This window comes from Myiozetetes cayanensis, unplaced genomic scaffold, assembly GCF_022539395.1.
Source record: "Myiozetetes cayanensis isolate MyiCay16 unplaced genomic scaffold, myiCay2020 scf30, whole genome shotgun sequence".
Taxonomy (NCBI): domain Eukaryota; kingdom Metazoa; phylum Chordata; class Aves; order Passeriformes; family Tyrannidae; genus Myiozetetes; species Myiozetetes cayanensis.
Genome location: NW_026087522.1, coordinates 349443 through 374920, shown reverse-complemented (window position 1 = coordinate 374920; position 25478 = coordinate 349443). Strand labels below are relative to the sequence as shown.

Genomic DNA, 25478 nt, shown 5'->3' with positions numbered 1-25478 from the left:
TGCAAAGTTGTAAAGCCAAAGAGAAAAACCAACTGTGAAGGATTAGAAAATTATGGAGTTATATTTATAAAATTATTATGGATTCTTTTAATTATTATTATAATTATAATAAAATTATTAGAGAGTTATATATATAAAATAGAGTTAAATGATGGCAAAGCACAGATTTTAGGGGTTGAAGAGGTTAATGATGGCACAGCACAGATTTTAGGGTTTGAAGAGGTGAAATGATGACAAAGCACAGATTTTAGGGTTTGAAGAGGTGAAATGATGGCACAGGAGAGATTTTAGGGGTTGAAGAGGTTAATGATGGCACAGCACAGATTTTAGGATTTGAAGAGGTGAAATGATGGCACAGCACAGATTTTAGGATTTGAAGAGGTGAAATGATGACAAAGCACAGATTTTAGGATTTGAAGAGGTGAAATGATGGCAAAGCACAGATTTTAGGGTTTGAAGAGGAGCACGAGGTTGCCAATCAGGGGGCCATTGTGTGGATGGGCAATTGTTCTCCTGGCAAGATAAATCCCCCCTGAAGGAGCCTCAGCTCCTGCTGATTCTGAATCAGAGCAATCAGAGCCACACAAGGAGCTCTTGGAGCTGAGCTGGGCCAAGCAGCTGGGTTTTATTCCCTGATTTTATGAGGGGAAAAAGGCCAGAATTAAGGTGGAAAACGTTGTGACACATCCCTGTGCCGGCCTCAAATCATCCCCAGGAGCAGGCCCTGGAAATGGAGCTTCAAACAGAGGAGCTGAAAAGACCAGTAAATAAAGGAATAAATCCCCTCATCTTTATTTCTGCATTTGGAATCGGGTGAAAATGGTTTGAAAGAGTGAAATGGTTTAGTGGAATTAGGAAATCATTTTAAAGACTGGCTGAGGAAACAGTTGTGAAATAGTTTGAGTCACTGGTGAAATGGCTTAAAACAGGGATTAATGGAAGAGTTAAAACAGATATTAATGGAATTGTTTAAAACAGTTATTAATGGAAGAGTTGAAACAGTTATTAATGGAATTGTTTAAAACAGTTATTAGTGAAATAGTTTAAGAGAGTTATTCATGGAAGAGTTAGAACACTTATTAGTGGAATAGTTTTAAGCAGTTATTAATGAAAGAGTTAAAAACATTAATGGGAGAGTTTAAAACAGTTATTCATGGAAGAGTTTTAAAGAGTTAATTGAATAGCTTGAAAGGATGAATTGAATAGTTTGAAAGAGTGAATTGAATAGTTTAAAAGAATTAATATTTTGGGGGGGGGGCAGTGCCTGCACTTGACCCATTTTGATGTTTGATTTGGGTATGAAAGAGTTTAATGGAATAATTAAATAGTTTAAAAGAGTTGATGATGAAATAGTTTAAAAGAGGTATTGATGAAAGTTTAAAAGAGTTAATGGGATAGCTTAAAACAGTTAATTTAATTTAATGGTCCTGAAAGTGGAGGGAAGGAAGGTCTAAGAGGTGACATCCATCCCTGCCCGTAAAAACCTCCTTTTTGGGGTGGATTTTGGGGAAAATCAGCGTGTTCTGGATGCTGCAGCCACCCTGCTCTTGAGATGAGGGGGGAGGGTTAAAAGCAGCCAAAAATAACCCAGCTGAAGGTTATAAAAGCCAAAAAAAAAGTGGGGAAAGGAGGTTTTTTGGCAGGTCTGGTGGGGGGGGCAAATTTGGCCTCCAAGAAAAAGGGCAGAGGGGCAACTGTGGGACTTGGATGGACTATCTGGGGCTCCCAGGAATTCCAGTTGGATATTTAGGGTTCCTTCCAGCCACTCCCTGGCTCTGTGCTTCTGTGAGATGCAGGAAGGATGGAAAAGCTCCTGGAATAAGGACAAGCACCAGGGAAATCTGGGATTGATGTTTAATCAGAGCAAACTCTGCCTGGGAAGAGCTGCTGTGATGCCACCCCCGCAAGGAAAACAGGCTGAACAATCAACAAAACACCAAAAATCTCCCCAAATCCTGTCCTTTCCACCCACCCCAGCAGCACGTGGGGGCTCAGAAAGGAAAATATTTGCTTTTTGATGCTCCACTTCCTCCATCAGCAAAGGATGAGATAACGAGGGGGAGAAGGAGGGCGGTGATTTCTGGAGAGCCCAGGAAATAACCCCAAAACCATGAGAAGAAAGGAACCCACCAACACATTCCTGGGGATTTTGCAGCAGGACACTGAGGAGATGCTGAGGGTGGAGATGCTGCTCTTGAATCCTTCTGCCCTCTTGATGAACTGAGCATGAAAACACTGCAGGCAGAGCAGGAACTGCTGCTGAACTCCAGAAATCTGACGGCTTTTTGGCTGAGAAAAATTTAATAATGCTCAGGCCTTAAAGAGAAGGTGCCACAAACTCCCCTGGGATGAGATTTGAGAGGGGTTAGAGGGAATTTGCTCCTCACTCCAAGCCTGTGGGAACAGGTTCAGTCTGTCTTCATGCAAATAACCCCCAGCAATTTTGATTTTTAGCCATTTTTAACATCACTCCCCCAAGCAAAGGGGCCACGTCAGTCCCACTGCAAGGAAAGGGTTTGTCCTACAAATATCACCCCCAAAGGCTGGAAAATCTGGACTTGCCATCCTCCAGCTAAAAAGAAAGGTGTTGGATTTAATTTCTCTTCCTCCAAAGCACAAATCCCCCTGGTTTGGTTTTTTTTTTGGGGGTTGAGAGCAGAAGTCACCAGGTAGCATCCCCAGTGTTTTGGAACTGGTTGTTCCCTCTGGATAAATGGGAACACAGGGAATGTGCAGCCTCTGAACGCTGAGCTGGGTGATAAATAAACCTCTCACTCCGCCTGGGAGGCCACTAAATCATCTTTTCTGCCTCCCAGAAAGGTGAACCCAGATCTTTCCCCCCCTCAAAAAAAATTGAAACTTTAAAAGATGCTTTTAAAGCCACCACCTCTCCCTGATGTCACCTGGCCCTTCCTCGGGCTTGGCTGTTCCTTCTGAAAAGCCCCCAAATCGTTGTTTATTCCCAGCTCTCAGAGCTGCTTTGAAGCAAGAAAAAAAACCAAGCAAAAAAAGCAAACCAACACAACCCTAAAATCTGTCAGGGATGGCTCCTCCAAAGAGAAAAAACCAGGACAACAAAGCCCAGATTTGGCAGAGCAGCTCCTGTTTGAGCAGCACAGCAACAGCTCCCTGTGCCCAGGACGCTCTTTTAGCCATAAAAAAACCCACATTATTTTATTTAGGGAACGTGCTGAGCTCTTCAGAGGGACCTGGCTGGGCCCACTGTTTATTTAGTAAGAATTGAGCTTTAATTTTAATGAGAACAAAGCAGCTCTTTGCTGGCCTTGGGTGAGATCGAGGTTTAGGTGGGGAGTTTCTCTCCCTGAAAAAAAAAAAAAATTGGGAGTGGGGGGAACATCATTTTTCATCCTGATTATTATTTTTGCAGTTGTTTTATGATTCCCAACTTGCTGCAAACTTAGGGCAGCTCTGGGCAGGATGAAATGCTGTTTAATGGAGGGGGGGGTTTGCTCTTTATTTTACCATTTAAGATAAAAAATGCTGATTTTTTAAAATTGATTATTACTTTATTTATGATTAATATATAATATATGAGACTAACATAATATATATTATATATCCTGTAAGATAATAACATGATGTATATTATATATTATAATAAGAGACTAACATATATAATATGTGAGACTAACATAATATATATTATATATCCTATATAAGAGACTAACATAATATATAATAATGAGACCAATATAATATGAGACCATAATATATTCTTATATATATTAACTAACATAATATATATTATATATAATATGAGACCATAATATTCTTATGTATTATATATTATTAAATTACAGATAACATATACTCTGATAATATATCTTCCTATAGTATATTCTTTATTATATTTTCTTTATTACATGATGTATTGGTATAATAATATTGGTCTAGCAATATTAGAATATTGCTAATAACATATATAATATTATTATAATATATTACATATTATTACTATATTCTATATTATATTCTATATTAAAACATAATATTGTTATACTATTATACTATATATTATTACTATACATTATTATGTGAATATTTTATTATATTATATATTATTACTATCCATTATTATGTGAATATTTTGTTACAGTTATGTGGAATTTTTTTTTTTTTTAAATCTTGTTTTTTGGGGGTTTTTAGCTGGTTGCCATGGGAACCGTCCACATTCCTTTACCTGGTGAGGCTCCAAAATTGCAATTCCTGCAATCCTTGGGAAAACAAACAACACAAAAAGAGACACTTTCTGCTCTGTCCAGGAGGGTTTGGATGCTCCATTCAGGGGTTTTTTTTGGGGGGTGAAGAAGAGCTGGGGGAGGAAACTTTGGGGAGACAAGTGGGAGCTGAGCAGAGCTTTCTTTCCACTCTTCCAAAGTGGGATTTGAAGCTGGATGGGACCTCTCAGAGAGGGACTAAAGGAGACAGAATTTGGCATCCTGGCTCCTTCCACCTTTCCTTCCTCGCTTTCCTGAAGGGAACAAACATCTTTCCTTGTTAGGGTTGAGCTCTTTGGAGGAGATTTCACAGCCACTCTCAGGTCTCCTGGTGGCACAACTGGACATAGAGCTGGGCTAACCCTTCCTTCCCTCATTTCAGTTCTTCTGGGTGCTGCTGGTGATCTTCCTCACGGAGCTGCTGCTGCTCTTCATCGAAATCATCTTCGAGAACAAGGTGGGTGCGGCCAGGAGGCCTCTGAGTGGTGACAAACTCCGGTCAGCAGGCAGGAAAGCCCTCAATTATCTGTGATTCCTGGAAATGGATGGTTTTCATTGCTCTGCTGGGGCTGCTGCTGGTGCTCCAAAGCCGTGGTGGATCTCCAGCACCACCCAGAGCCCCTGATGGAGCCACGGAGTCTCAGCCAAAAAACTGTGGGTTTTTTTTTTTCTTGAAGACTCATTAAGCTCCTCTCCTTAATTGGGTGAGCTGCTGGCTGCAGTCCCAAGGATGGGTCTGAGTCAGAGCTGAGCCTGCAGGACCAGAAATGCTGCCAGTGATGCCCTTTCTGGCCACCCTCCACCCCCTGCTGCAGAAACTCTGCTGGCCCCAATTTCATCTCAGCCCTGCAATCGATCCAGTGATTAAACAGCCAATACCAATCTCTGCTGGCTCAGGGAGGGGAAAAAAACCTCTGGGATTTCTGATTCCAAGCTCTGAAAATCGATTCCCTGATGGACAAAACACCTCAGTGATTCCAAACCCATCCCAGAGTCCCAGAATGGTTTGGGGGGGAGGGACATCAAAGCCCATCCATTCCCACCCCCTGCCATGGGCAGAGACACCTTCCATAGACCAGGATGATCCAACCTGACCTTGGATGCTTCCAGGGATCCAGGGGCAGCCACAGCTTCTCTGGGAATCCCAGCCCAGCCCTTCAACACCCTCACAGCCAACAATCCCTTCTCAATATCCCATCTAAATCCCCACTTTTCCACTGGGAAGCCATTCCCTGTGTCCTGTCCCTCCATCCCTTGTCCCCAGTCCCTCCCCAGCTCTCCTGGAGCCCCTTCAGGCCCTGCAAGGGGCTCTCAGGTCTCTGGATCCTTCTCTTCTCCAGGATAACCCCCCAGCTCTCCCAGCCTGGCTCCAGAGCAGAGGGGCTCCAGCCCTGGGAGCAGCTCCGTGGCCTCCTCTGGACTCTCTCCAGCAGCTCCAAGTCCTTCTGATTGTGGGAATTCCAGGGCTGGAGCAGCTCTGCAGGTGGAGTCTCACCTGAGGGGCAGAGGGGGCAGAATCCCCCCCATCATCTGCTGCCCAGGCTGAGGGATCAGCCCAGGAACCGGGATTTGGGATTTCTGAGCCCCAAAGGTTGTGGGGGAGGGCTTTGCCTTTGGGGTGCTACAACCACTCCCCAAACCCCTCTGATCCCTGAATCCTCAGTGCTGCTCCCAGGAAAATCAAATTGCTTGAGCCCACAAACAGCAAATCAAAAGCGCTGCCACTTGCACAGTGGTTTGTGTTTTTTAATTAATTAAGAATTAAATGCTCTGCTTTGCTCCAAATCTGAGGCTCAGGATCGGTGCCCAGCACCCATCCTGCACTGCCAGGGATCATCTGGGGAAGGGACTGAATCCTCCTGATGAAACTCCTGCAAGGAGCAGAATCCATTAAGGCCTAAATTGTCCCTTAATTTAAATTGAAAGGGCGATATCAAAACTTAATTAAAAAAATCAAACAACACGGGGGGGAGGGAGGAAAGAAAGGTCTGACAAGTGAGGAATCCACTTGACCTGAAATTGGTTGGAGGCACAAAATCTCATTTGGAACAATGGCTGTTTATTAAACTCCTTAAAAACGTATTTAATTGGATTTGGGGGTAAATAAGCAGCGAGGAGGAATTAATTTAGTGGCCCTGGAACTGCTGAATATTGAAATATTGTGGAGATGCAAATGGGGGTTGGAGATTAAAGGGATTGGAGGGGTCTTGTAACCAGGATTGAATTAACCCTGTGACATTTCTGTCCCACCTTAAAGCCAGGATTTAATTCAGGAGGTTTCCTGAGGGGCAGGAGGAGCCTGGGATGAGCCTTTCTGGGGAAAAAATAGGCAGGAAAAAGGGTAAAAACTGAGTATTTTCTGTTGTGTTGTTAAAGGGGAGCAAACCAGGAATTCAAATCGTAATAAATTGAATGATAATCTTACTAAACTGAATTAAAATCTTAATAAAACTCCCACCTGAGCTGTTTGAGCCCCCCTGGTTGTGTTTTCTTTGCAGCTGAGGTGCCTTCACTCCTCTTTTTTTCCACCTTCTTCTCCCTGTTCCTGCTCTTCCCAACCTCTAATTTTCCTGTCAGAGTTAATTTATGCAAAGCAACGTTTCCTTTCCCCCTCTTTCACCTCTTTCTAACTCAGAATAAAGTTCTTTTTTTCCCCTCTCGTTGATATTCGTGAAAAAAAATCAATAATAAAGAAGTCAATAATAAGGAAAAAAATCAATGGCAAAAAATCAGTAATAAGGGAAAATCAATAAAAGGAGAAAAATAATTAAAAAGTCAATAATAAGGAAAAATCAATAAGGAAAAATCAATATAGGAGAAAGTATCAATAACAAGGGAAAAATAAATTAAAAAAAAGAGATAAGAGAAAATCAATAAAAAGGAAGAAAGAAATATTAAAAATTAATAATAAGGAAAAAATCGATATTAAAAAAATCAACAATAAGGAAAAAATAAGAGGAAAAATCAATCAAAAGCTAAAAGAAAAGTCAACAGAAAGGAAAAAAATCAATCATAAAGAAATGAATAAGGAAAAAATGAAAAGGAAAAAATTGGTAATCAATCAGTAATGGGAAAAAATCAACAATATGGAAAAATCAATAAAAAGGAAAAAATAAGTACTAACGATCGATAATAAGAAAAAATCAATAATGAAAAATCAATAAGAAAAAATCAATAAGAAAAAATCAATAAAAAGGAAAAGAAAATTTTAGAAATCAATAATAAGGAAAAAATCACTAATATAAAATGGGTAAATAATTAAGAAGCAAAGGAAAAATATTGGGAAATAATAAAAAGTTGAGAAAGGTGGGTGGGTCTACTTGGATGTGCAGGGAAAGGACACATTCCATGGGAGCTCCAACCCAGAGAGCTCAAAAATCATGGAATTTGCTCCCCAAAAATAGCCTTTTTCCTGGGTGAAATTCCTCCTCCAACCACAGCTCTGAGAAAAAAAACCTGATGGTTTGAGATATTTTCCATCCCTGAGCCGTGGTTTTGGGATTTCTGTCCCCAGATGAACGAGGTTTTCCACTCCAACATCCAGGAGGGCATCAGGCACTACTACGATGACCTGGACTTCAAGAACATCCTGGACTTTGTGCAGCAGAAGGTTTGGTTGGGGGAGGGGTCTGAGGGCAGATTTTCCATGGGATTTTCCATGGAATTCTTGGCTCCACTCACCCCTGAAGCACAAGCATCCCTTTTCCCTGTGTTTTTTTTAAATTTAATTTTATTTAAGTTTCTTTAAGTCTATTTTAATTTATTTAAGTTTATTTATTTCAATTTATTAATTTATTTTATTTATTAATTTATTTTATTTATTTTATTTAACTTTATTTTATTTATTTATTTATCTATTTAAGTTTATTTATTTTATTTAAGTTTATTTTATTTAGTTATTTAAGTTTATTTTATTTAGTTATTTAAGTTTATTTCTTTTATTTCAGTTTATTCCCATCCCTTGGCTGCTTTGCTTGGAATATCTTGACCTGGTTGGGTTTGCAGGGGGGTGAGTGGGGGAGGTGGTTTTTTTTTTGGCCACTTCTGCTCCCTAAGGGGGTTTTTTGGTGAATTCTTCTGACATCTGTGTGGCTGCAAAGAGCATCTCCTGCTCCTCACTGCAGAATGAGCCACTCCAGGGGGTTTATATTCCCATTTTTCTCTGGGAAATCAGGGCCTAAAAACCTGGGAGCTTGTTTGGATCTTCCCCAACCTGCTGAGAGGGAGGTGGAGGGGGAAAATAAAATTTCTTGAAGCTGCTCCAGGGATGCAGAAACCCTGAGAGAGGCACCTTGGGGGGGTCTCCTGGCTCAGGTGGCACCAGGACCTGGCCAAGCCCTTGTTCCCGTGGGAAACCTGGAGGTTTTCTGGAAGAAGAGGTGACCTCCAGCCTCCCCACAGACCCACTGAGGTGGGAAAAGCCCCCTAAGATCTCTCCAAGTCACCAAATCACGGAATATTCCGAGGTGGAAGGGACCCCCCCACCTAAGGATCAACAGCTCTTAAGTCCAACCCAGCCCTAAACCACATCCACAAGTGCCACATCTGGGGATTTGGGGGATGAAGGTTTGCTCATATTTTAAGGATATTTAGGTTTAACATTTATTTGAGTCACCATGGAGGGACTACTTGGCTCAAAACATTTATAAATGGGAAAAAAACAAACAAAAACAAACAAACAGTGGAAACCTCTCAAAACTCGAGGTGCAGGAGGGGAATTTCAGGGGTTTTTTTTGGCTCCTGGTTTGGCTTTCCCAGCAAAGCTCCTTCCAGGTGAAAGTTGCCTTCTCCCCTCAGCCCAGTTTCTCTCCTTTCATTGAGAAGCATCCCCCAAATCTGGGAGTCTCCTGCTTTTCTAGGAAGAAAAAGAGATTGGAAGCTCCTTCCTCTGTGATGGGGTTGGAATTTAAGGGCCCTCTGAGCTCTCCTGTCTTGGGTTAAACACCTGCCCTTGCCTTGGAGCTGAGCTCATCAATCAGGCTGAGAACGCTCTGAAGGTCTCAATTCCGAGCAAGATCAGAGGGTTTCCCAGGTTTTACTCCCACCTCCCCGAAAGGAGGCTGGAATTCAGACCTCTGGATGATAAATGGGGGCAGAAAGTCCTTGCTGGAGCCACCCTGGAGGAGCCTCGGACCACAAAGCTCCAGATAAATTGGATTTATTTATGGGAATGTTCCTGGATCTCCAAACCACCGAGGTTCAGACTCTTATCAAACAATCTCCCCCCCCTTTTTTACAACATTTTTTCCCCTCTACTCCTTCCCTTGAGTTATTATTCCCCTTTTTAACATGAATTTTCAGTGGAAGATCCACGTCTCCAAGTCTCTCTCTGTGCTAAAAGCTGTGGCCCCTTCCACGTAAATCTGGCCTTAAAAATTAATTTGTCATTAATAATGAGCTCATCCAAGGGTTTTAGTGAGAAAAGTGGCAACAATTCACAGTAAATGATGGTCACAGGCTGCTCTGGGCTTGTGTTTTACCCAAAAAAAAAGCAGCCCTGGGGGTGATCCCTCCGTGCTGACACCAACTTTTCATCCTCTCAGAGTAAACTGGGCTGCTCAGCTGCCAGAAAATCAACTTTCCTTCTCTTAAAAGGCAGATCCAGCCAGGTTTGGTGCCAGCCACTCTCAGTTCTCCCTCTCTGATCATTTTTAATGGTCTGCTGGTACAAGGGGAAGAGGGAAGTTCCATTTGAATTTCAAAGGGCTGCCAGAGCTTCAGTTCTCGCCCCAAAAACCCCAAGTAAAGCTCAGAGAGAGATGAGATGTTGTGCTTTTGAACCTCCTCCCTTCTCCTGGGAAGGATTAAAGGCAGCTCTCCCAGCGGGGCTCCTTCCAGGGGGATGTCAGAGCTGGGATAAATCCTCATTTCCCAGGGGGTGGGGGCAGGTTTGGACACTCAGAGCTGCTCAGGTGGGACCTGGGAGCTGCTCTTCCCTCACTGACACGGGTGGGATTAAAAACAACCGAGGGATTAGAGGTGGGAAGTCAGAAATTAGTGGTAAATTGGGGTTTTTGCCCATTTTGGGGTGGGAGAACCCCCCAGAGTTGTGGCTTCTCCTACTCCCCCTGGCCAAGTGTTACCCCTCGGGGGGATCAGATACTCAGAGGGTTAATCCTCTGCAAAAACTGCTCCTTGGAGAGTTTGGTGCTTAAAAATTGGGGAAAACCTGGGTTTTTTTTCCTCTCACCCCCTTCCCCCTCCTGCCCCTCCAGGCTTTTCTTTCTGGGGGGAAAAAAAAAATGCAAGTATTCAAATTTATTTACCACAAGAAGGGATGATTTGCTTTGCAACAAACCCTGGGGAGAACAGAGAATGACTTTCATTAATATTTTTTTGCCTTCATTGTGGGAAGAGAAGAAAAAAAGCAGCTTTTTTTTTTTATTTTATTTTTTTTCCCCCTTTGTAGCTGCAGCATTTGATCCCTAATTTAACCTGACAGGAGGAGAAATCCCTGCTAGATTTCAGGAGCCTTATTAGCATTGAATGGCACCAACTGAGCTGCCTCCAAGAGCCAAGAAATCTGTTCATTCAGGGGCTGGAAGAGCCATCTCCCCTCGAGAATAAGATGGATTAATCACCTGGAATTAAATCAATCAGGCTTGAATGAGCCTGAGCTTTGCTGGGCTCCAGGCAGAGCTGACTCTGGAAGTGCCCCAGGTCCTAAATCAGGATTGCCAAGGGCTGAACAGCCACCCTGCTGCTTTGACAGGGGGTCTGCAGCTCCTCATTTCAGGGTCCTGAGAGCAGGAGATCCTTGGGGCTGTCAGGGCTGGGGATGGAGGGGAAGGGAAGTGAGGGGGATGTGGGGGAGTTTTGGGATGGGTGGGGTTGGATGGGAGCTCAAAGGTCAGCCCATTCCACCCCCTGCCATGGGCAGGGACACCTTCCATAGACCAGGATGATCCAACCTGGCCTTGGACACTCCCAGGGATCCAGGGGCAGCCACAGCTTCTCTGGGAATTCCAGCCCAGCCCCTCAACACCCTCACAGCCAACAATCCCTTCCCAATATCCATCTAAATCCCCACTTTTCCACTGGGAAGCCATTCCCTGTGTCCTGTCCCTCCATCCCTTGTCCCCAGTCCCTCTCCAGCTCTTGGAGCCCCCTGGAAGGGGCTCTCAGGTCTTCTCTGGGCAATCTGAGCCAGCCCCTCCCCACCCTCCCAGGGAAGAATCCCTTCCCAAAATCCCATCTCCCCCCACTCCCTGCCAGTTGAAATCCATCACAGTGCCAGGTTAAAGCCAAGTCTTTCAGCTGCCTCTGGGCTGGAGCTGAGGAGGGGCTGAGACCCCCCAGTGCTGCTGGTGGGACGGAGCTGGAGCTGCCAGAGATGGGCAAGGACATGGAATGGTTTGGGTGGGAAGGGACCTTGGAGATCACCCAGTGCCACCCCCTGCCATGGGCAGGGACACCTTCCACAGAACCAGGATGCTCCAACCTGGCCTTGGACACTCCCAGGGATGGAGCAGCCACAGCTTCTCTGGGAATTCCATCCCAGCACCCTCCCAGGGAAGAATCCCTTCCCAACATCCCATCTGACCCTGCTCTCTTCCAGGTTAAATCCACTCCCCCTTGTCCTGGCAGTTCAGAGCCCTGGAAATGTTGGCTCAGCTGCCCCTCTCACCCTCTCCTCTTCCTCTCTGTGCAGTTTTCCTGCTGTGGTGGGGATGAATATCGAGACTGGGGGGTCAACCAGTACCACTCCTGCAACAGCACCGGGCCCCTGGCCTGTGGGGTGCCCTACACCTGCTGCATCAGGAAGGTAAGGCACACAAGGCACAGAAAATGCCTTTATTTCACTCAATATTCCATTAAAAACCCCACCTTTTCCAGCTGGTTATCCCTGCATCTTTCTGCACTGAAGGGTTTCTTCTAAACTGCATTTTCAGCAGCGTGAGACGATAAAGAAGCTGTAAAATATATGTATTTATGGACTATTTTGGTTGTGTTTTTTGCTCTGCTGTTTTACTGGAGGGCAAAAGTCCTGGGTTTGTTTGTGTTTGTGTCATCCAAGGAGTTGTTAGAAATGCCAGGGTTTTCCACTCTGTGACATCAAATGGTTTGGGGGGGTTGGTTTTAAAACAGCAGCAGCACCGCAGGACTTGTGCCTGGAGAAGGTTCCAGGGAGACCTGAGAGCCTCTTGCAGGGCCTAAAGGGGCTCCAGGAGAGCTGGAGAGGGACTGGGGACAAGGGATGGAGGGACAGGACACAGGGAATGGCTTCCCAGTGGAAAAGTGGGGGTTTAGATGGGATATTGGGAAGGAATTGTTGGCTGTGAGGGTGTTGAGGTGCTGGGCTGGAATTCCCAGAGAAGCTGTGGCTGCCCCTGGATCCAAGGCCAGGTTGGAGCAACCTGGGCTGGTGGAAGGTGTCCCTGCCCATGGCAGGGGTGGAACTGGATGAGCTTTCAGGTCCTTCCCACCCAACCCATTCCATGAATCCATGACCTGGCTGCCCGTGGAAGGTGGCATCTCCAACCCTTTGGCTTGGATGGGGCTGGACTGCAGAGGGGGGTGGATTTGCAGAGCCAGGAGGTTCTCCTGAGCTGATTCCCAGAGCTGGGAACCAAGACACCCCCTGCAAGCAGAGATCATTTAATCCAAGGCTGCTCCTCGCTGTCATCAATCCAATCCACATGGGGGCAAAATCCCAGTAGCTGAGCCCCAAAACAAGCCCAAATACCCCTGGCTGCTGAACCAGCTGTGCTATCAACTTCCAAACAGGGATTTTGCTGAGCTTAATCCTGGTGGCAAAACCTCCTGGGGGTTCAGGGTGCTCCCAGCCTTGGCCGTGCCCCAAGGATTTAATAAGGAGAATTTATCATCAACCTTGTATTGTTGTGGGGGCTTTTCAGTGGGGGAAAAGGGGGAAATGTGAAGTGGTTTAATTATCACTGGAAGCCTGACATGCAAATCAGCTGCAAAAATAATTGTCAGCTCTAATCAGGGCATTGATTAAGAATCCTAAAGCTCCTGGAGGTGGAATTAGAAATCTGTGGCTTGTCCTTTTGTGTGATGCAAGTGGGGATGTGTTGAAGAAATGCAAGTGGATTTTGAGGGGGTATTTTTACACTCTCCAAGGTTTTGGGTGAGAATTTGGCCTAGAAAAGACCTTGGCAGAGCAGAGAGAGAAAAATCCCAGGTGATTAATGGAGAGGGGAAGGAATAATCATGGAATGGTTGGGGTTGGAAGGGACCTTGAAGATCACCCAGTGCCACCCCCTGACGTGGGCAGGGACACCTTCCACTAGCCCAGGTTGCTCCAACCTGGCCTTGGACACTTCCAGGGATGCAGGGACAGCCACAGCTTCTCTGGGAATTCCATCCCACCCCTTCACCATCGTCCTAGAGAGGAATTCCTTCCCAATATCCCACCCAACCCCACCCTCTGGCAGTGGGAAGTCTCCCTTTGGCTGCAGCTCTTGATCCATTTTATTTGGCCACCAAAGATTTCAGCCCTGGGGATGCCCAAAAACCTTTTGTTTCTCTCCAGAAAATTCCCAAAGTCTTGATTTCTGGAGAGCCCAATACCTTCAATCCCTGTGAAATTCCATTTGTTCTGAAGGAGAGACCCGACTGGAGGTGAAAATCCAGGGAATGCTGGGAAAGAGCTGCTTTACAGGAGTCCCCTGGATGTGGAGATGCTCATGGTTTAAATCACTGGGAGAGGCTTTGGGGGCCTGAACATCCTCCAGAACAGCAGCAAACAGAGAGAAAAGGTGTTTACAAAATATAATTAAACTACCCCAACAACTTTCTGCCCAAATTTCCACTTCAAGCATCACCTCTGGGCGAAAAAGGACAATGTGAAGTGTAAGGGTTGGCATCTGCCCGACTTCTGCTGCTCTGAAGAGGCCCAGATGGGGCAGCTCTTCTATTTCTCCTTTTTAATTCTTATTTCTTGTATTTCTCTGCATATTTTCTTGTTGCTCTGGGATGAGTTTGTTGCACTTTCTCTGCCCACAGGCCCCTGGAGAGGTCGTGAACACCCTCTGTGGGTACAGGACGCTCGACAAAGAGGTGACTTCTTGGGGGCTTTGTAAGAGATTTGCTGCTTCCTCTTCCCCAGATCCCCCCCCCCAAAAAAAAAATCCAGTCTGGAGGAACCAGCTGGGCATAAATTCCCTTTTATTGCTTTGCCCTGGATTTTTGGGGGTGTTTCTCTGGCTCACAGGGCACGTGAGTTTGGATATTCCCTTGGACAACCACGATATCCCTGGGGGGTTTGGTGGAGCAGCACCTGGAAATGCTGGTCCTGAGCTGGGTTTGGAGGTTTGGAGGTGGGGGAGAAGCTGATTTTGGTGCTTTCAGGGGTGACCATGGGCCTGTGGCACAGCAGAAAGCCAGAGTGTAGATGGCCTGTAGCTCCCAGGGACAGTTTTTCAGGAAGCCAGGGTAGATGGCCTGTAGCTCCCAGGGACAGTTTTTTGGCAAGATCCAACCCAAGAAATCAACTCCCGAACCTCCTCCCACCTTTTCTTTGCCGTGCAAGGAGAGGCAAACACAGGGAACAACATCCCCCCAAACCCAAGAGCTCAATCAATCAACCCCAGGAATGTTTCTCACCCCCTTTTCCAGCTCCTGGAGCTGCTCAGCATCGTCCACATCCAGGGCTGTATCCCTTGGACGTTCCTGAACCACGACACCCCTGGGGGAGGAGGGGGAGGGTTTGCTGGTCCCTTTGTGGAACTGCTGGTCCTGAGCTGGGTTTGGAGGTTTGGGAGTGGGAGAAAAGCTGGTTTTGATGCTTTTTGAGGTGACCAGGATGTTCCTCTCCCCCTTTTCCCAGCGCCTGGAGCTGCTCAGCATCATCCACGTGCGGGGTTGCATCCACGCCGTGGGGCTCTGGCTCAAGGACAACTTCGAGGCCACTTTGGGCATTGTTTGCTCCCTGTTGCTCCCACAGGTACGTGGTGGGTCCCATCAGAACCCTCCTGGCTTTTTTCCCCCCCCCACCTCTGCTGGAGGAGGAAAATAAATTCCCTTTTAGTTATTTTTCCCCTCCATTTTTTACATCTGAAACTGTGACCTGGGTAGGAAAATTATCACGGGGCGTCCTCGGGCAAATGAACAGTTGATGACTGCGGTGGCTGACTCAGAACACTCCTGAAATCTAATTATTGATCAAATCACAGCCTCTAAAAGCAAATCACGCCCATGTGAGCAGAGCAAATCCTCCTCTATTTGTTTTTCACAGCCCCGCTCAAACAGAGCAGAAATATCCACCCAAAATGAAGCATAACGGTAAATTTAGTTGTGTTTGCCTCAGGAAATCCATTAACGGTGCCTGAGGATCCAAGTGGCTTTCCAGGTAATGAGGCTTTTCATCACAGATAATTAACAGGGAGAGAAATTGGGGGTTGGGGTTGGGACTCTTTTTGCAATGCTGTGCTGGCCAGGAGGGGGATCAAAATAATTCCCAGAATTATTTTGGACAAAACTCTGATGATCTGGGGCTGGATCCTTTTTCTGATTCATTTCAAGGCTCACAACAAAAATATTTCTTTTTTTGGTGGGTGGATTTTGGGTTCACTGCCGAACTGGAGGGGTTTGCTGATGCTTTCCAGATATGGGGTTTTATCTACATGGGAATGAAATGATTTCCTGTTTTGCTGTGTTTCTGCTTGGAACAAAAGGTGGATAGTGGCTGGGAAGAGCAGGAGCTGTTGAGGAAATAGGAGAATTTTTCAAAGGATGGATTTTACCCTCGAGCTCTCAGGGTGGAGAAACCGAGGTGGGGGAGGAGTTTGTGCTCAACCCTGGCCGTGCTCCCCGACTTTCCTAAAGTGATGCCATTAAAAACATGCAAATGAGCCCTGGAATTCTGCTGTGCTGCCACCAGGAAACACAACAGGCACAGGAAGGGGGTGAAAAGTGGAGGCAGGACGTGGAGAGCCCATTAGAGGAGCCGCCCGTTGGGTTCTCCATTAACCTGCCGACGGGAAGCTCTTCACTGGGAAGGATGGGGAGCAAAAGCAGGGGCTGGCAAGGAGGATTTCTGAGCCCTGCTGAATCTCAAGTGCTGTTGAGGCAGCTCTGTGATTCCTCTGCCGTGCCATTAACGGCTCTTCAGATGCGGAACCTCGCCCGTCCCATCTGCTCGCCGGTTTTAAATATAAATCATGTTCGATTCTGGCGAGTTTTGGAGGGGATGAAGTTCCATCTGTGTTGCCAGGAGCTGTCAGCCCAGGCACAGCTTCATGCCCAGCAGCTGCCAGGAGAAAAGTGGAGTGAGAGTTGGTGATCCAAGGGGGAAAACCAGGTGACAGTGCCCTGAAATTTGGGAAGAGGGAACGTCCCATCTCTGCCTTCTTGGGTATTTGTCGTGTCCCACGTGGAACAGGGTGCAAACCACCCAGGATGCTCAGGAGAAGGTTGGGATTGTGACCCAAATCCCGAGCCCTGCTTTGGCCTTTTCCCAGTTTTCCTCCTTGTTGCTCTTCCTTAGGACCCACCTTCAGGCTCTCTTGGCCTCAGGGGTTCAAAGGCTGAGGATCTGAGCTTGGTTGATGTTGATCAAGACTCACCCAAGATTTCTGCTGGGATTTAGGGGCACCAACTGGCTTTTGTACAGAAAAAAAAAGGACCCAAGAGGAGTTTTGGCTGATGGAGAGCAGGAAATGATCACTCTCCGTGTTGTCCTTCCCCCACAGAAGGTGCAACAAAAACCAGGGATCTGAAAAATTCCCTCCTGACAATCTCAGGGCTCAGGGAACTTGTTATCAATGCTCAGCTCAGGGAACTTGTTATCAATTCCCAGCTCAGCAACTTGTTATCAATACCCAAAGACACCTTTGATGGGACAGAGAGAGAACAGGAACCTCCAGGAGAAATTTAAAGCACCCAGAAAATCTCGGCCTTGCTTTCCAAGGTCTTCTGCACACCCAGGGCTTCAGTGCTGGGATCCCTTCATGGGATCTCCAGGAAGTTCCCTGGAGATGATGAGCATGGGCCAAATCCATGGATAAATCCCTTTATGTCCCTGTAATAACCCTTAATAACTGGCCACATCACTGCAGCTTTTCCCCTCTCCCAGCCCACGCAAGGCAGGGCGAGTCTGTAATTCCATCATCCCTCCAAAATCCTGAGTGCCTCCTCCTTTTTTAAACACTCCATCCAGCAGTGGGGATTAAAAAACCCCCATGTGAGGAGTGGGAAGTGGTTTTGTTCACTTGCCTTATTCACACCCCCCAACTCAACCATTTCCCTGCCTTCGCCTTTCATTCCCTTTTTTCCTCTTTCCCGTTTCACTCTCCACAATCCCCTCTCCATCTCAGCCCAGCTCAGGCAGAGGCCAAGCTGTCCCACCTTTCACATCACTCCAAAAGCCATTTTAGAATTCAGGCTCTGGCAGTCAGAGGCAAATAAATTCCTGTCCGTGGCCTCGCCAGTGTTTAATTGTGGAGCAGCCCCCGATCCTTCGGCAGGGGCAGCAGAGCACAGGAATTTCTTCCCTGCCGGCTGCTCCCTCCCCTCCCCTGCCTGCAGCAAGATTAGCCGAGGAGTTTTAAACGTGCAGAGGAGTTTTAAACGTGCAGGAGACGTGTCTGGGGTGCAAATAAGGCACAAGACCTCGTGCCTTGTTCTTGCAGCAGCTTTTGGATGGGAAATGCATCTCCAGCTGCTTTGGCAGCTTTGGGGGGTTGGTTTGCTGGTGGCACTTCAGAGAATCCTGGAAGGGTTTGGGTGGGAAGGGACCTTAAAAACCACTCAGTGCCACCCCCTGCCATGGGCAGGGACACCTTCCACCAGCCCAGGTTGATCCAACCTGGCCTTGGATACTTCCAGGGATCCAGGGGAAGCCACAGCTTCTCTGGGAATTCCATCCCAGCCCCTCCCCACCCTCCCAGGGAAGGATCCCTTCCCCAAATCCCATCTCAAGCCGCTCCCTGGCAGTTGAAATCCATTAAAGTAACAATCTCCCTGGAGCCTTCTCTTCTCCAGGCTGGTCATTCCCAGCTCTCCCAGCCTGGCTCCAGAGCAGCCTTTGGATCACCTTCCTTAGCAAAAGGCAGAAATAAGAGCGTGAAAAAGCTCCACAACCCTTTTTTTTTCCCCTTAGAAAAAAGGATTTTTTTTTTTTGTTCAATCCTAAAGAAGCAGAAAGTGATGCAAGTCCAATTAAAAAGGGGAAGAAAAAAAAAAATCCCTGGGAGGTCCCTGTCAAGGGTTAAAATCCATCGACTCTGTGGAGCAGAGTGAATTGTTTCTACCTCTGTTTCGCTTTGTAATTCCATCCATCTCCAGAGCTCTGCTCTGGGAGCATCCACAGAGTAATGGATTGTCAGTGCAGGGGTAGATGTTCCCTCCTCCGAGTATAAATCCACAAGATCAACTATTTCATTCCCTAAAAAAAAAAAATAAAAAAACGCAAAATTAGACTTTCAAGAGGTGTTTTGCAGCTTTGGCGTCTTCATCTCCCGCTGCCAGGGATGGCAAATGTTCCTTTGTGCAAAGGGCATCCAATCCACCAAAGTTCCCTTTTTCCTTTGCAAGATTAATTTGGGTTTTGTTTGCTTTTTAATATCTCCGTGGCTCCAGGGGCTGCTGTGTTCTCAAGTGGCTGCCATGTGCTTAATGGAGTAGAAAAAGGGGAATAAAAGGGATTTTTTCCATCTCCAGCCCGTGACCCCGATGAGAGGCTGCTCTATAAATACCAATTTACGGGAGGAAAAGTCAATAAAAGAGAAATGCTTTGCTTCTTTACTTCGTTAGCGCTGGGAAAGCCTGAAATGAGTCAGTAATTCTGGTGAGCAGGATCCAGGTTTGCCAGCCCCCCCAGACCTGGAGGTATTCCCATGGGAAAAGGTTTCCTGGCAGGAAGTTTGGCCTGCAAAGCCCCCTCCTTGGGCTGCTGGCTTTGCTGTCTCCATGGTCAGAGCTGGGTTTTTTGGGATCCTGGTGCAGAGGGATGTGCTTCATCCTGCCAGGGCTCCTTGGCTTGCTCTTCTCCATCCTTATTTTTTTGCCCTTGTGAAGCAAAATCCAGAGGGATCCTGCTTTGGTTGGGGAGGGAAAATGCCCGTGGAGGAGCTGAGCTGCTTCTGAGAGCTCTGAAAAGCCCCAACCTCAAAAACCATCTAATTCCAATCCCTTTCCGTGGGCAGGGACACCTTCCACTGTCCCAGGTTGTTGCTCCAACCCGGCCTTGGGAACTTCCAGGGATCCAGGGGCAGCCACAGCTCCTCTGGGCAAGCTGTGTTGGTTGGAAGAGACCTTAATGATGCTCTCATTCCAACCAGTGCCATGGGCAGGGACTCCTTGGGATTTCCCAGTGGATTGTTTACTGCTCTTTATTGATTCCCTCGATGTCCAGAGGTCTTTGGATTTATTGGTAAGAGCAGTGACTTGGTGGGTTTGCACCCCTAAAAAACCTTGGTTTTGCAACCCCTGGGCATTGAAATCCCCCCCAAACCAGCACAGGCAGAGGCAGAGCCGAGACCTCCCGAAGCCACAGCAGCTTCCTGAATTCCATTCAGGAAGAGCAGGCAATTTTCTGACTCCAAATGACCCTCAAACAGCAACTCCCCGGTGCTGGGAGCTGAATTACCATCCCGGGGCTGGGAGGAAAAGCAGCTTTTTTTTTTTTATGTTTTTAGCCTCCTCTTTGATACATTTTGTTACCACGTCCCTGTGCAGCAACTCCTTCCTTCGTATTGCAGAGCAATAAAATGAGCGTTGGCATCCAAATTCTCTCCACTTCTGGAAAACACGGGGCCCTTGGTGCTGGAGATATTGGATCCATCGATATTCCTGACAGCTTTTTCTCTTCTCATTAAAGGAGAGGGGATATTTAGAGGCAAGCTGGGATGGAGACTGGTTCATAACTCAGAGGAGGGTGAGGGTTGTTGGGATTTTGCTGCTGCTGCTGCAGGACTTGGGCTGGGTTTATTCCCTCCAAAAGATCCCCAATTTTATCAGGACACCTCAGAGCAGGAGGGATGATGGCCCCAAACCTGAGGGGCATGAAAAGCACTGTAAACACAAACCACTGTTTGGTTTAGGGAGGGAAAAGTGACACATTTGCTTTCCAAGCTGTCACTCCGGGGGGTTCTCCTCGCCGGGGATTTCGATCTGCCCACGGTGACAAGTTAATAACAGTAAATAATGTGAAGCTTTACATGCATTTAAATAATATCTTAAAACTTCCTAAATCCTTAAAGGCTTTGCTGCTGAATATGGATTAGGATAATCTTATTATCTGTAGGGGGGGGGGAGCAGCATCTCTGGGCTCTCCCAGAGAGATGGATCCATCCCCAGAATTCCCAGGAGCTGTTAGATAACCTCATTCCAGGCCACTTGGATAAAACAAGGAGATTCCAAGATATTCCCAGGCTCCAGTTTCCCTGCCAGCATCCCTGCAGTTGTCCTTCCCAGTAAAAGAGCCCTAGTGGCACAAACACAGCGTTCCCGTGTTTCCCGAAATTCCAGGAAAGCCCTGGGAGCCAAAGCAACCCCCACCAGGCTCCCACATCCTGCCTGTTCTTCAGGTGATTAATCCTGGGATTAATCAGGGATGAGGTGGAACAGAAAACAAGCACTGACCTGAGGATCAGTGGGTGCAATCAGGGAAAAATTCGGGAACGGGGAAAGATCCAACTGAGGCCTCCAAGGAAGGGCTCGCTGTTGGGAGGTTTTCCCCTTCTTCTGACTTGTTGAAGCTGTTGATCCCTTGGGATCCACCTGCAGGTGCATTCAGGCAGGGAAAATCAATGCTGAGCTGGTTTGGGGTGACCCCTGTGCGAGGCCAAGCCCTTGGTGGAGTTTTTCCATCTTCAAAAGGCAAATTCATCAACCCCGGGGATGTTTGTTTGGCCCTTTGCTCTCAGCTCAGTGGGTGACACTTTCAGCTCTCTGGGTGACACTTTCAGCTCTCTGGGTGACACTTTCAGCTCAGTGGGGGACACTTTCCTGATCAGTTTTTTTTTAACTCCATTTTCTGCAGCCTCCTCTGCAGCAAACACTTCTCCCTTCCCGGTGTGGGACAAAATGGTCCCTAATTTGTGTTTACAGCCCTTTTTTCTCATCCCCATTTATCTTCCCCTAATGTTCCCACTTTCTAGGCTGTTTCAGGAATCCACTAAGGGTCCAGGAGGATGATTAATAGTATTTTTCAGCTCCAAAACCTGTGCAGGACTTTCCAGCTGATGGATGGGTCAGGTGGGGCTGGTTGTTTATCGACTCTTTGATGTAAGAAATGGTCCTGCAGTGCCCATTTGCAGCCTCAAAAAATGGGAGGAAAAGCCCTGAGGCTGAAGATGGTCTTGTCCTTCTCCATCCCACCTGTAATCTGTGTCTAAACTTTGGGAGTCTTTGTGGATGAGAAGCTGGACGTGAACCAAAATCAGCACTTGAAAGCCCAAAAAATGGGTAGCAGATGATGGGAGGGGGATTCTGCCCCTCTGCCCCCTCAGGTGAGACCCCACCTGCAGAGCTGCTCCAGCCCTGGAATCCCCACAATCAGAAGGATTTGGAGCTGCTGGAGAGAGTCCAGAGGAGGCCCCAGAGCTGCTCCCAGGGTTGGAGCCCCTCTGCTCTGGAGCCAGGCTGGGAGAGCTGGGGGGTCACCTGGAGAAGGGAAGGATCCAGGGAGACCTGATCCTTGCAGGGCCTAAAGGGGCTCCAGGAGAGCTGGAGAGGGACTGGGGACAAGGGATGGAGGGACAGGACACAGGGAATGGCTTCCCAGTGGAAAAGTGGGGATTTAGATGGGATATTGGGAAGGAATTGTTGGCTGTGAGGGTGTTGAAGGTGCTGGGCTGGAATCCCCAGAGAAGCTGTGGCCGCCCCTGAATCCCTGGGAGTGTCCAAGGCCAGATTGGAGCATCCTGGATTAGTGGAAGGTGTCCCTGCCCATGGCAGGGGGTGGCACTGGGTGGGCTTTAAATTCCTTTTCAACTCAAACCATTCCACAATTCCATGGTCTGGGGCTTGCAGGGAATGAATTTCCTGTCGGGAATAATGATCCCACAGATCAGTGCTCAGGGTGGGGAAAGGGTTGGCACAGGAGGTGCAGTTTGTGTGGCCAATGCTCCAGTTACCCCATTTCCCCCTCAGTGCCTGAGCTGCAAATCACTCCTGGCCATGACTTGTCCTGATGTTTCCACCCCCTGCAGTGAGGGCCCATCAGGTGAAATCCAAGCAAATTGCTTGAAATCCGGCTCTGATGAAAATCCTCCCCCTTCCTCACCACCCTCCCGAAGATTTCAAGCCTAATTTTCAATTCCCTGCCAGCCAGCAGGGAAATTGGAATGACCTGTGTGACACCAGCCTTGCAGGAACGTCCTGTTTTTAGCGAGGGCTGGGCCTGTGCAACGCTCATGGTGATGTCCAACTGATCCCCATCCCTCTGTCAGGGAAGAGGGAATTTGGAGATGGATTTGGCCAGTAATGAGGCTGTTGGTTGGGTGGCAGATCCTCCCCTGTGCTGGGCACTGGTGGGACACCCAAAATCCTGGAGCTGGTTCTGGCTCCTCGTGACAAGACATTGAGGGGCTGGAGATTGTTCCCAGGGAAGGGAAGGGAGCTGGGGAAGGGGTTGGAGCAGCAGGAGCAGCTGAGGGAGCTGGGGGGGCTCAGCCTGGAGAAAAGGAGGCTCAGGGGGGACCTTCTGGCTCTGCAATCCCTGACAGGAGGGGGGAGATGAAGAGAGGTCGGGCTCTGCTCCCAGGGAACAGGGACAGGAGGAGAGGGAATGGCCCAGGCTGTGCCAGGGGAGGGGCAGGTTGGATATTGGGGAAATTCCTTCCTGGAAAGGGCTGTCCAGCCCTGGGCAGTGGTGGAATCCCCATCCCTGAGGGAACTGAACAGCCCTGTGGATGTGGCACTTGGGGACAGGGGTCAGTGGTGGCTGAATTGTTGGTTGTGAGGGTGTTGAGGGGCTGGGATGGAATTCCCAGAGAAGCTGTGGCTGCCCCTGGATCCCTGGAAGTGCCCAAGGCCAGGCTGGAGCAACCTGGTCTAGTGGGAGGTGTCCCTGCCCACGGCAGGGGGTGGCACTGGATGGGCTTTAAGGTCCCTTCCAACCCAAACCATTCCATGACTGGCAATTTTCCCAGCTCCAACAGCAGGAGGGTGCTCCCAGTATTTTAAGGAACCTCCTTGGAGAAGCTCAAATCCACTGATTCTCTAACATGATCCCAAGGCAGCTTTCCTGCTGCTAAAACACAGCATTTTGGGGCTGCTCCCTGAAAAATTCCCAACCCAGAGACAACCTTTGGGTGTCAGGACGAGCGAGGAGGTTGCAGAGCGGGGAAATTCCCGACGGGATTTACGTGACAACAAAACAGTTTTAACCCTCCCATTTTGCAGGTGGTGGGGCTGGTGATGGCCTGGCTCTACTGGCAGAAGCTCAACGAGATCTACTCCAAGCTGGACACCGTGGACTTCAGGCTCCTGGAGCTGCGGGATTTCAGCTTCGGGGCCGTGGATCTCAGCGGTGCTGGCTGGTGCTGGTGCCTGCCCAGGGAAGGGGGTTACATCCCTGTCAACCCTGGGAACGAGGAGGAGGAGCAGGAGGAGGAGCAGGAGGAAGGCAGAGCTTCCCACAGCAAGGTGTGAGGAGCTGGAGGACTCAGCGAGCTCTGGAGGAGGCGGCAGTGGGAATAATGTGATTTATCTTCTCAGGTTCTGGAGGTGCTTTGGGGAGAAAGCAGCACTGGAAGGTTTCAAAACCCCACCATTTGGGCAGGGAGCTCCCCAGGGTCCTCCTGCTTGGCCTTTTGGGAGTGTTTGTGCAGCTCCTGGTGGGGTTTGGGTGGTTTTGGGTTATTTTTTTATACAATAAATGTGAATTCTGTGGTGTTTTGCAAAGATGTTTCCACTCTCCACTCTCTGGTTGGGCTGTTGGGGAGGGGGTGGAACATTCCCTGCGCTCTGGGGGGTCTTTAATGTTGCATTATCCCATTTTCCTGAGAAATCGTGGCTTGCTGAGAGCTCCCCAGGTGGGCCCAAAAACTCCAGGAAGGCAGAACAGAAGGAAAAATCGGAGCAGCTTTCCCAGAGAGCTTTTCCAGGAATGCCAGGGAAGCACAGCTTCCATCTCCTGGATCACAGAGGGCAACCCCCTTTCCAAAGGTTCCCAGCTCTTCTGCACGACCTGGGGCTTCAGTTTCTCTTCCCAGGCAAGGAAAAGGACTTTGTGATGTCAAAATGTTGGAATTTTGGAACCAAGGAGGGTTTTCCACGTGGTGCCCCCAGGGATGGAGGTGATTCCAACCCCCCCAGTGCCCGGGGAAGGAATTCCCTTTGCCAATATTCTCTTTTTTTCAACCCATTCCCTCCTCCTGCATCCTTTGGGAATTCAAAAGGTGTTTTTATCCAACCTTGACCGCGTTGGGAAGGGGAAAAACTGAGGAATTGCAAAAATAGGTGTGATTTTACCCCAAAAAAACCCCACCCCAGAGAAACCCTCTGCTGTGGGTAACCCACCCGTGGCAAAGCTTCCCGAAAAAGCAGCCGGGAGCCAAATGCAGGGAATAAAGCTGGAGCAGGGAAGGGGGGAGCTGCTCTTGGAATGCCGGGCTGTGTCTCCCTCTTGTGACCGATCCCGGGCTCCGCTTTTGTAACGGAATGGGAAAAATTCCCCAGCACAGGCCTGGGAAAAACACTTTGGGAACTGGTTTTTTTCCGTTGAAAACAGAGCTGTGAGGAGCTGAGCAGATTACTGGTGGTATTATTATTATTATTATCATTATTTTTATTTTTATTATTTTTATTTTATTTTATTATTGCTATTATTACTATTATTATCAATATTCTCATTTTCATCATGTAATCACTGTTATTATAATAATAATTATTTATGTTATAATAATGTAGCATAATAAGATTAATCTAGTGATATCCCTATTATTAATATTAATACAATCATGATAATAACTATCATTACAATCCTAATTCTTGTCATAATATATTCATATAGTAATAATTTAGCATTTTATAGTAATAGATTAATATTAATATTATTAATGCCAGTATATTAATTGCAGTTATAATGATCATTATTATTTATGTTATTAGAATAATGTATATGAATTACTTATCAGAATAAATTTTTATAATCATTGCTATTATAATCATCATCACTATTATTACTATAATCACCATTATCGTTGTTATGATCTTAATTTATTATTATTATAGGAATGTAACATTATTATAATAATCTATTATTATTATCCACATTATTATCATCATGCTCATAATCACTATTATCATCATTATTATTATCAGAAT

At 47.1% G+C, this 25478-nt stretch overlaps 1 protein-coding gene across 1 annotated transcript in view; it reads left to right on the top strand.

Moving 5' to 3' along the window:
* LOC126645371 (tetraspanin-15-like) overlaps positions 1-24053 on the top strand; it is a 52764-nt gene extending 28711 nt beyond the window's left edge. Inside the window, exons 4-9 of the mRNA XM_050325732.1 lie at positions 4621-4695; positions 7753-7848; positions 11890-12003; positions 14208-14261; positions 15031-15147; positions 23553-24053. Coding sequence (XP_050181689.1) covers positions 4621-4695; positions 7753-7848; positions 11890-12003; positions 14208-14261; positions 15031-15147; positions 23553-23801 — 705 coding nt within the window. The 3' untranslated portion in view covers positions 23802-24053. The remainder of the gene's footprint in view (positions 1-4620; positions 4696-7752; positions 7849-11889; positions 12004-14207; positions 14262-15030; positions 15148-23552) is intronic.
* Positions 24054-25478: the final 1425 nt, after the last annotated feature.